Source organism: Pholis gunnellus (genome assembly GCF_910591455.1).
Source record: "Pholis gunnellus genome assembly, chromosome: 21".
Taxonomy (NCBI): Eukaryota; Metazoa; Chordata; class Actinopteri; order Perciformes; family Pholidae; genus Pholis; species Pholis gunnellus.
Genome location: NC_136548.1, coordinates 13,880,948 through 13,893,143, shown reverse-complemented (window position 1 = coordinate 13,893,143; position 12,196 = coordinate 13,880,948). Strand labels below are relative to the sequence as shown.

The window sequence follows — 12,196 nt, the reverse complement described above, 5'->3', positions numbered from 1 at the left end:
AAACATTGCATTAAAAAAAAAAAAAAAAACTCACTTTCAAAGTCACATGTGGCTCTGATTAATATAAGGGTCAACAGGATGCAGTACAATGAGCCAGAGAATGCCCAACTTGATATTCATGACTCGACGAATACAGGAGTTGACATTCATTGGACTCTTTGGACTCATGAAAATGGATGAAAGCTTTGCCGATGGAAATAAGACAGACAGCATATTTATACTATGACTGATAAGTGCTTTAATTGCCTCCGAGCTCCAGCTGAGAGAGCGATTGGAAGAAGAACGCTAACGACAGTGGGAGGGATAAGCGGCTTGTGTTCCTAGATTACAGCACAGCACAGAGAATCAGATATGTTTAAATAAAAGAAACATTTTAAAAACAGGCAAAGACATGCATACTAAAACATCGTGAGAAAACACACACACACACACACACACACACACACACACAGACACACACACAGAGATCGGTACACAAACAACCGGGTGGAGAAAGATAGGAGCAGATCAAAGCAAGTCTCAGATTGAGGTTGTGTGAAAGCATTCCGCCAAGGTAGACTTTACCTTTAATGATAGCTTTGGAATGGAATTGGAGTTGCAGTGGGCCTGTGGGAGCTAAGCTGGTTGGGATACAGGAGCCTCTAAATTGGAGTGTGCCTGCACACATGTGTGTGTGTGTGTGCACAAGTGTACGAGTTTGTATGTGTGTGATAACCAGAAGAAAACAAGAGAGCGGGCGGTGGGTATACAGCAAACTTACGATGTGAGGGGACTCCCGGCCCATCGAAATGACTGTCCTGTTAACGGTCCTCAGCAGCTTCTCCATGACGATCTGCACGTGCCACTGGGTGGGACCCTGCAATAAAAGAATCCAGTCATTCATTTCTTACATTTGCCACAACGGCTATAAACATGTCTTCTAATTTCCAAATTGGTGGCTCCATCGTTTATTGTCGAATGTCACTGAAAAAATTGACGAGTCTCGGAAGAAGCGTGTATTTAGAGGGATATATTTGGAGAGATGGATAATAACATTATTAAGTATGTTTTATTTCGTGTATAATCACCTGAAAATAAGAACCATTGTGTTTCCAATACCTTAGAATGAGCAGTTTATTTCTACATTGCCGGCCGATATGTTTCTACAGTAGCCCAGAGTGGACAAACCAAACACAGGCTCTAGTTCACGTTTTCGCATTGGACACCCGAGATCTTCTTCAAGCTTGGGACACGGGAAAACTTTCAATTGCTTGCAATCTGCAAACTTCACAGCTAGATGTTGCCCAACCTTACACACAAGACCTTTAAGCACGGGAGTTACACAACAAATAAATCAGCGCTGACTTCTGGATTCACACGGGACACTAACAACTGCAACTGCTTGTTTCTTTCAATGAAATCTGTTCTCAGGTTGCTTTACTGCTTTTGGTGTCATGACAAAATCTCTTTGTCTTAATCAATAGATATTACAAATGCTAACACTGCCTTTCAAACACTTTCAATTCTGAAGATACTTTGAGGATATGTTGTGCTAAGAGACCTGAAAAACATGACTGTTGCAGCCAAAATGATTTATGTATTGTGAATCCTGGCTTTTGGAGAGGGAAACCGTTGTACCGCTATCATAAGTGGGATGGGTTTTTTCCATGGACTTGCTTGTTAGTGAGTTTGAGTGAGCACAGGGCTTCTCACTGTCTTTACCTGTCTGTGGGGGGAAACTTCCAAGCAGACCGAGCGCTGCAGCCTCAACCTTAACTTTCAATATTTCACACAGCTCTTTCTGCGGTTGAAGAACTCGTGCACGCAGGTCTGTGCACATACACACACACACACACACACATACACACGCACACACACACATACACAAGCATTCACACAATCACAGAGCAGCACTGGGGAGAATAAACTATCTGAGGAGGGAGCATCGCCTTCCAACGCAGTAAGTGTGACACACATCTTTCATAAAAAGATGGGGGGGGGGGGGGGGGGGGTTCTTGGCTAGTTTAAACGTTCTACTATGATATCCCTATATAGGTCATATAATAACTGATAACGATTTTTGAGGCTGGAAGGTTGCCAGTTTGAGTCCAGTTTGTTAATCGCATTGAACAGAGTGGTGAAGTGTGACGTAAAAACCGTAAAAGCATATTCCCATCAAATGAGATTATCTGGATAATTTAAGTTAGTGTGTGCTTGTTATTATCAATTAAGATTACGTAATTGTGTATCAAATATCTCGGTATGTAATTTAATCAGGATATGATTCCATTGAAAGATGATAAACTGTCAGATTGAATCACCTCCCGGCCCTACTTCCTACAAAAAGCCATTGCATGGAGAAAAAGTCACCATTTATTTTTGCTTTATCAATATACAGATCCTAATTCCTAACAAGATATAACTTGTTTGACAACTAAGAAACTCAGAAGAGTGCAGGACAGGTATAAAACACAGAGCAAGGCAGGGAGAGGAAGAAAAACACAGAGACAGAAGGAGTGTGAATGGGAGAGAAAGTGGGAGATAATCCCTAACAGAGTGGAGTGTGGGAGGCCAGGCCGTGGTGATCAATGGTGAGGGGAGTCTGAGAGGGCCTGAGGGGGGACATCAGGTGTCTGGGCATGGAAGAGGGTGAAACACACTCAGGAAGCAGCTGAGTGTTTGTGTGTGTGTGTGTGTGTGTGTGTGTGTGTGTGTGTGTGTGTGTGAGATAGTCTGTGCATGAGAGTGTGAGGAATGTGGACTTCAGTGAAAGATAGATTGCAGTCGTTGATTAATCCATTAATTGATCTACAGAAAGTTGAGGACAACTTTGATGATTAATTGTTTCATCTAAAGATTGTCAGATGTGAAAATGTTCTGCTTTCCTCTGTTGCATGTAATTGCTAATTGAAAGTTCTGGGGGTTCGGACTGTTGGTCAGGACGAAACAAGCTATTTGATGACGTCACTTTGGGCTCTGGGAACTTGTAATGGTATAGTGGTAAGGTAATTTATGCTACTAAACAAATAACTAACTAATTGGATAAACAATTGATAGATTAACCCGTGATAGCTTTGACTGGCTACACAACTGGGTCAGTGATTGATTTACCAGCAGGGCCCATCACCAACTCTACAAGTAAGTAAAGGAACAGTCCTGTAAAATGTATAAATGAGGAATAGCACACTGATTAGGAGCTATTCTGTCAAACAGCCACAGTCGAAACGTGCTTTCTTCTGTATGGAGGTACTCCTGGACCCCCTTGATATTACTACTATTTATCCCAGAGGGAAATAAAAGCACATAAAACTAGAGAGCGGTGTTCCTCACCACATCCTTCCTGTAGAGCACCTCCAGGATGTCACTAAGCAGCTGGCAGCAAGCCTTCGGCTCCTCGCGCCTCTCCAGGTGGAACTTCAGCTGGTCCGTCATCAGCGGCAGGAAGATCTCTCTGCAATCTGCGGGGACGCCAGCAAATACACACATTTACAACCCCGCTCAACACACGGAGCAGATGATGGATCACACGAGGCAGCACAGCATATGCTCTCGACACACTCTCGATGAAGACGCACGCAGCTTGTTAATGGCTTCCTCACAGCTCAGAGGTTTAAATTAAAACGATGGGCAAAATGAATTTATTAATTAAACTGAATGTGGCAAAAATCCTTTGGAATAGATAACAGTGCAACAGCATGGTGTCAGAATAAACGGCAATCGGAGCCAGACATATTTTCAGAGCACAGCCAATTAGTCGTGCCACAAAAATGACATTATTGACTTATCGTCCGATAAACGGACATTACCTCAAGCATATTAGCTGACCTCGATATTGTACATTGATTTTTTACACAACAATGTCACCAACATTTTAGCCATCATGATGCCAGAAGGAAACTGGGGTTTTCCCCACTATAATGACACATTGCATAGCCATTGCACATCTTTCTTAACGGAGCCTGAGAGACCATTATATTTATTGTTTTGGTTGTGTGGTTTTATATTATTTCAGTTTTTCTCACATTCCAACTTCAACGTCTGAATAGTTTTGAGAACTAAAAGTATAAGGGTCTTTGGAAGGGTGTACTTGCATTATTATGCAATTCTATTATCATTAAATCAGTGGAATAAAATAGTCTTAAATGACAATCATTTGGTTTATCGCAATTGTTTGACAGGTTATTGTGACAGGCCTGCAGCCAATCAAAAACCTTGCTTGAGATATAAGTAAAGTAAAAAATAAATACATTTAAAAAAAATAAAATCACATTGCTAACCTAACTATACATCAATATCAGTGTGAAAAATCCGGCCATTTAGGCTCTATTGATCCCTCTGCAATATGTTCCATTATCTTAGTGCCCTTAAACAAAGCAACTAACCTACTACTGGAAAAGAGAAAGTATGAACACGTTTAATAAAACGTTTTCCAAGAGGAAGAAATGGAATTGACGACAGAATAATTCATTCTTTATGTTCCCTTTGCAACTAAAACAGCAATTAGAAAACAGCAGAAGACGATACCTTTCTTGCTAACTGTCAAAATAACAGTTCTAATTAATTCAACACAACATACAACCAAACCCAAACGAAAAGGAGGCAACATCAAAAAGTGAATTTCCAATTGCAGAGGGAAGAGAGTTTGGTTGGCAATTGGACATGGAGGACAGCAGAGATAAGTCAGAGAATATTCTCATGGGAGGTAGACCTACGGCAGTCTGCCACAAAATTATCATATTTGTTATTAAACCTTCTGATTTCAATCTTAGTGGCATTTGTGTGTGTGTGTGTGTGTGTGTGTGTGTGGGGTCATATTCAAAGCCTTGGCACAAATACTGGAGCTAGGTTGGTTTAATGAAAATATGCAGAGTATCAGTTACGGGGTTAAGTGAATATTCTTTTGATCTGTGGCGAGAGTATGAATTGATAACCCCTCTGCCAGAAAGTTCAAAATAAAACACCTCTCAATGTTCCCGAGCAGTGCTCTGACAAAATCAAAGGTAGAGCGTTGATATGAATGTCATATTAAAAGAAAAGAAGGAGAATAGGGTTCAAATCGAGAAATATTTACTAATTAAAACGAAAAAAATGGTTCACTTTGCAACATAAAGAAATGAACCCAATGGATAGCATCAAGGTGTTCTGGGACATGTCCTTGGGTAAATAACGATGGCAGTAAAACCTTAGGACAGTATAGGGAAAAGACCTGACTAGCCAGAGGCAAATGTATTCAATATAAAATAGTTCACCCCTACCGGACTCAATAAAACGAGTCTCCCTTGTGGAGAAATGTTCTGGGATACATGGGTGAGTGGTTAGAATGTGAACTGCCGTGGTCACCGAAAGTTATGTTTCCCTGGGGACAAAGAAACCTGTATCGATGCAGTTTAATAAACAGTGTCCTATACTAGGGTGTTGTAGAGCTGAAAACTCCTACACTGAAACTATGTTGGGACAAATGAGGGGAATTGTTACATGAAAAAAGATGAAACTGTAAAAATGATATGGTTAAAGAACAATGGGACTACTTCAGTGGCTATATATCCGCAGGAAGCAACCTAACCGTGACAATAATCTTATTGTCCACCACATTATTGCAACCAAATAACTACCTTTGTATCAATGTCTGTTAGGTTACCTGCCTGTTCTTTTGGTGTTGGATATTACTTTTATAAAATTCAATACAACTTTAAATTACATGAAATAAAAGGACAAGTTTTAAAAAGCAGTACACGGTGTGAAATCATCTCCCATGCGGTGGCAGAGTACAGGGACAACAGTTCTCTTCAATACCAATCTTTATAATGACACGGTGGGGGGGACACCGCTGTTCTACAGGGCTACCCAGCAAAGGATTTCCATTCACAATCAATACAAGCTCTCTGCTTCACAGATAATGTTACAGTTTCAACAAGCCACTCAACTGGGACAAGATACAACTCCTAACTTCATTACTAATGAAAACACACACACACAAACGTAAAGTTCTGCCAACAGTCAATACTGCTCAAGGCCGAATGATTAACAGCAAAGTGTAGCGCATAATGAACTTTGGCGACCTCTTCGTAAACGATACCCAGAGGTATTAAACATGAATCCATTCATATATTCTCTGACCCCTTTCTAAAGGACCTACATGTAATATTGAACAGTATGGATTGACACAGTAGAGATCGATGAAGAAAGGATGCCGATGTTTTCATCCCACCGTGCTTCTTTGACTGAGGGGAATGTCTTCATGTCTTCCGTCAGTATTACTGGAACTAACCCCAAGACACGGCTCCACACAGAGGCAATGCATAGCGTTGTAATTAGCAATTTAACAAATAAAGGATTGGGCAGAATTTGAAATTACACTTTAATGACTCAGGCATTGACTAGTGCATCAATTACAAGATGATTCTCCTGTAGCAATCTAGGAAACCGTACATACTGAATGCCTTTGTATAATCCTTATTCAAAAATAATTACAGGGAAGCTCCTACTTGAAGGCAGTGTGTGAACTAAATATGGGGTCCAAATGATGCACCATCATTTTGCAATCATGTAAAAAAACGACGGTTGAACAGTGAGAGTGTTGTTTATGTAGAGAAACAGAAGTTTGAGCTGAAGGTGACGCCAAAGGAAAGATTTATCCTCTGATGAGCATGAAAGTTACCAACATTTGTATGTCATTTTCCCTCATTTTTTAACCCAAGGCTGAGGCAATGATTAGGCAAACAGTGACCAAAATATATAATGCTTTCCAACAGAGGATCCTTACATTGGTCTCTCGATTAAACAGAAAAAGGGCTCACTCTTCGGGGAGCGTGATCTTGCTCAGCAACTGTCATGGCAATCTTTCCTGTACATTTTGGGACGTCTTGTGTAAGAAGTTGACAAATCCAACTATCACTTCTCGCAGTGTAAATGTAGTGCTGCTGGTGATGCTGGATAAAAGCTCAACAGGATCACCAAAGTCAGTAGGTTTTATCCCGAACTATAAAATGGTTGTCGAGATATTTCACTTTGGACCAAAGTATTGGACCTGTCCACTCTGCCGCCCCTAGAGCCTCATTTGCAATAACTCCAGCCACTGGTCAGTGGCAGAAAAATGCTTCGACAGAGTTTAGAGCGTTGACTGTAAATCTCAAAAAAACAAATAAGTGAATTGTTTCTGATGTCTGATGGCAGTGTTATGGATAGGCTGCTCTACATTGGAGCTATAATTCCACCGGAACATGCCTGAAATAATGTTATGGATTTTTAGCTTTCAGGTGCTAGCTAGCTCTGACAAAGGGTAACAACCCTGTCTGCACTGAAATATTGTTGGCGCTGTGGAAGAGAGCACCGAGCTACTCGCCTAAAACAGTGTGTTTTATGTATATGTATGTGCTTCGTAATCTCCTGTCGGAGGGCGTCTTAACATTGTGTAGAGTTTAATACCTTGTTTTTACAGGGCCCTCTTTCCCTTCATGCCTCCTTCCAACTCAAAATACACACAGGTATAACACACATAAATGGACACATGTGAGCGTACATATGCATGTGCATGTGCACACACACACACACACGCTCGCTAGCAGCAGGGCGGGAGCGGGACAAGCAGAGTGGAACTATCAAGCTAGGCCATGAGCGCACTCCTCAAACTTCCAGCGCAAACAGATTTTAGACGCTTCAGTGATTTTCCCCTTTAACACAAACCAGGAGAGCAGCTGACATATTTGTTCGCTTCCAATGAGCCCATTTGCGAGTGATTTATGCGGCGGTGCCGCTCTCTCCTTTTACATCATAAACAGTGAAGGTGACACGACGATGTGCCTCCAAAATATAAAAAGTAAAAAGAAGACACAAAAAAAAACGTCCCTCTTTTCCGAGTTCATTAGGTTTCCATCTGCAGCAGTGAATTGCGTATGCATACCAATCGCACTCAACACGCAGCATTTCAATTTCAAACGTACACACGAAACCCTTGGAGAAAAGGATGCCGTTTTATTGTCTAAAAGCCGTCATTTTGAAAAATACTCATTTAGGATGTGCTTTAACCCAGGAACAGTTAATATGTTAATCACTGTGCAGCCTCCAGGAGAAAAAAACCCACCACCAACAGTGAAGACATTCAATGCATATTGATGAGCGTGTGATGAACTAAGAAAGTCCAAGTTGAGCATCTAGGTAGATGCCTCTTTGCTGGTTGTTCATTTGCTCCAAGTATTCCAGTTCATTTCACTTCGGGATTGGCTGGCAAGGGAACCTTTCAGGGCCCTCCTGGGGATCGGGATGCATCTAACAACTACAGCTGATTAGACCACCTTTAAAAACTGTCTGGCTGATCCATTTGCTCCTCGCCCTGGTCATTATCTGTAATAAAACATCTCCAAAGTGGAGCTCAGCTTGATACCGATGTGAAAAGGACCATTTTACTTGGCAGTTAAGCCTTCTCAATCACTGGTTTAAAAGCATGCATATGCTTAATAGACTACTGGAGATGATCAAAGCGCCAGTGCGTGAAGCTGTTGTAAGGAACCGAGCGGCGGGATATCCTGCATCTGCATCACAGCAACGAGTCCTCCGGCTGATCAGCAGGCCATTCACAAGCATCAGGGAGGCTTGCCTTTCCACAGTTACACCAGCAACAGATCAATAGTAACGACCGGCGCATGACACACTGAGCACTTTGCGCTCCCAGCTTGGGAAGTGCTATACAAATAAAAATGATTAATATTATTTCCCTTCAATAGTTTCTCACTAAAATGGCCAAACCACCAATCAGACAATCCTAAGATGCCAGAGTAGTTAAGGCAGAGGATTTTACACCGCTATACTCAACATCAAACTAGGTTATTCATTCGGACAAATGTGCCATATTGCTCTCCTGTACGTCCATGCTGAACTGAACATGTGCTGCTAACGGAGGCGGAGAGCAGCAGTGCAAGTGGATAATTGTTGTCCACTTCTTTTACGCTGGCCGAACGCTCTGAGACATGTGCGGTCCCCACCAGCCACATTAAATCACTGTTGCCATTTCATTGGGTAGAGAACTTTGCATTTAATTTACCATCACTGTAGTCTACAGTGTGTGTGTGTGTGTGTGTGTGTGTGTGTGTGTGTGTGTGTGTGTGTGTGTGTGTGTGTGTGTGTGTGTGTGGCCGTCTTTGTCTCTAAATCAGGGCCTAACCTAACATGGCCTCAGAGGACTGCTGCCTCCAGCAAAATGATTGGCCCTCGACCGTCACTGCAGCAGGATCCAGTCTGCAGGACGCCGCAGGACGCCGCAGGCTAGCCCGGCTGCAGAGACCGGACCAGATTCTCATTAACCAGCTCTACATCCCTGCCCGTCACATTTGACATCAGTACAACATGGCCAAAATAGTGTGGTGCTCACGTGGGCTATAAAAGTGTGAATGTGTATGTATGATACTGGGAGTGTTTGTTGGGGTGCGACAAGCACATAATGACCTAATAAACACACTTCAAAGAAACAGGATTAAATAGTATGGTTGTTCCGAAAGGCCTCATGTACAGCCTAAAACACTGGATTGGGTATCAGCGAGTATATGAGTCTATGCACTAATCCAATATCACATTATCATATAATTTATGAGCTCATTTATGTTACACAGGAACAGCAACCCGTGTCACTCGCTTTCTGATCTATGCATCCTGCTTGATCTGTACTGTTCATGTGTAAATTGGTACTACACACTTATGGTTAAAGCGCCCAATTTATTTCCCTATAATGTTACATTGTGAACAAGGAGCCCGTGTTGAAATCGGCAGGAGGAAAGCTCGTTACTGTTAGCCGCCTGTGGGCAACACAGTCCTTGCTCGGCTTGATAACAGAGCTAACAGCTAACGCTAACGGAGGTTAGGTTGAGTTACATTATGAGGCCTTCAAGCTCCATTAAGTAAAAGTTTGTATTGGGCGAATTTAAATTATATCGTTATCATGATGTGTTGAGATGTGATCTTGTAAAATGTTGTTTTTGGAGAGAGACAGAGGTGTTTGAAGGAGATGAATTCACAGCAATATAAAATAGATAGAGAGGAAATTATGACCGGTTAAAACGCATTGGATCATTTATAATTAAGTTCAGGTCTCAGAATTGGTATTGGGAAGGGAAAAAATGCTATCAGAACATCTCATATCAAATAGTAAAACAGAGAGGAGAGGGGCTGAGACTTGAGGACCGGGTAGATGTGAATACTGACTTTCTGATACAGACAAGTCCTGTTGATTTTAGCAATGAGGTCACTCAACAAGAGGGATTCCCACTACGCCTCACCAATGACCTGTACTAGGGGGCTCACACAGAGCTGGCAAGAGGAGGCAGGTGGTGCTTGTGATTGCCTAGATTACTGCTCCGTGAGTGGAGGTGCATGCACTGAAGAACTGTGAGTACAGTTTGTGTGTGTGTGTGTGTGTGTGTGTGTTCTCACCGTGATGAGTAAAGAGATCGCTGTGGACAATGTCAATCAGACAGTCTAGCTTCTGTTTCACCAGGCGACCAAGAGGAACCTTTAGGATGAATTCGGTGAACAGCTTGCTACGGAGACAGAAGGAGGACAAGAAAGACAAAAGGTCAGACTGATCAGGCGTCTTGAGCTGGCTGACTGCTTCCCATCACGAGCAATCATCCAAAAATGCAATTAAAAAAGGCCCCGCACATCCACACAGGTACTTTTCAGATATTCCGGCAAGGGTTGGAGGATATGACAATATATAGTGTAAGACATTACAGATGTGTCAACTGACCCAGAGGAACTGACCTGAGAACAGCTTGCTATCGGAGACATCTCCGGTTGTATTAGTAGCAGTAGTAGTTCAGAGTATTAGTACCCCCTTCTCAAAGTACTTTGGACTATTGCAGGGAGTATGTCAGATTTGAATGTCAATACAAAAATTACATTTATAAATAATTCCTAAAATAATTGTATTATAATAACTTTATTCAATGTAAGTTTGACAAACCGCATTTTATATTCAATATTGTAATCAGCCCAAATAAGTGAAAACACCTGGGTGTGTGGGACCTTCACAGCCAATAGCTCCAGTAGACTTAAGTGTTGTTCTTCTGTTGCACAAAGCTGCTGCCATGAAGGGTGTCTAGCTTGATACAGCCTTGTAAACAATGGAAACTATTCAACTGAATATTTTTTTCTTTTTGTAAGACAACCAGCAGCATAGCTCAGCAAGAGCCTACACTATGGGCATTCAACTATTCAGAGCCTGAGAGATAAATCTCCATTCACACAGACGCATAACGCTGACATTTTCTCCTCAATGAAGAGGCCAGGTGCTTGTTATCCTGGCAAGCTGAGGCTCAAGGAGGGAAGAAAGGGTTCTGGCGGGGGATGAAACACCCCCACACCCCCCCAAGATTTCAATTTAGTCGCCTCCAGTTCGGCCTCAAAAGCTTTTTCTCATGTTGTTTCCTCTAAAACTACAGAAAAGATGGCAGAGCATGTAGCATTGCACTTGTTAAAACCAGGAAGGGATGCACGATTATGGCCAAAAGGATCACGATTATTTTTGATCAATACTGAGAATCTGATTAATAATTCATTTTAGGAACAAAATATTTGTTTTGCATTTTCACATTTAAATCAAACTTTTGAAATAAAATGATGATTAAAATAATCAGAGGATTGCTTTCACTTTCACTCACGTTAATTAAATTAAATTCCTGCAAATTAACAAATCTTTGCATCAAAATTACATTTAAAATAAGGTGCATTTTCATTTTGCACGCCTGCTCTCTGTCGCCGTTGCATTTTAAAAGTCAATATCACAGTTGATCATGTGGGAGTCGCAGTCGTAGCCAAAATCATGATCACGATTAATATTCAATTTATTGTGCAGCCCTACAACCAGGACAGGTGTCACCCAATAATTCAATCAACATTTCCTGGTAGCAGCACAAATGCTTGTGCGCCTCATTATGAAAGACACAATGAAGAGTGAACACCATGTGTTCGACTGAGATCAGTGTCAGACTCGGAGAAGGACGTGCCGAATTGAATCGAGAGTGAAGGTGAGGAAGAAAAAAAAAAGACACTCTGTGAAAGCTGAATGGAGGAACGGCGGCTGGCTGACAGAATGGATGGGCTGGAGGACTATCTTCCACCTTTGACAAAGGACCCCCGCTTCACTGCGGCTGTGATAGCGGGGGAGTGGAGCCGAGGCCAGGGCCAGGGATTGGCATGTCCTGTGTGGCCCAGGAATCTGCTGTGAGAA

The 12,196-nt window shown here is 42.0% G+C and overlaps 1 protein-coding gene across 1 annotated transcript in view; it reads right to left on the bottom strand.

The window, feature by feature from the left end:
• dock1 (dedicator of cytokinesis 1) overlaps positions 1-12,196 on the bottom strand; it is a 159,415-nt gene that overhangs the window by 94,797 nt on the left and 52,422 nt on the right. Inside the window, exons 25-27 of the mRNA XM_079182099.1 lie at positions 10,399-10,505; positions 3,310-3,437; positions 761-856 (exon numbers count right to left, since the gene is read on the bottom strand). Coding sequence (XP_079038225.1) covers positions 761-856; positions 3,310-3,437; positions 10,399-10,505 — 331 coding nt within the window. The remainder of the gene's footprint in view (positions 1-760; positions 857-3,309; positions 3,438-10,398; positions 10,506-12,196) is intronic.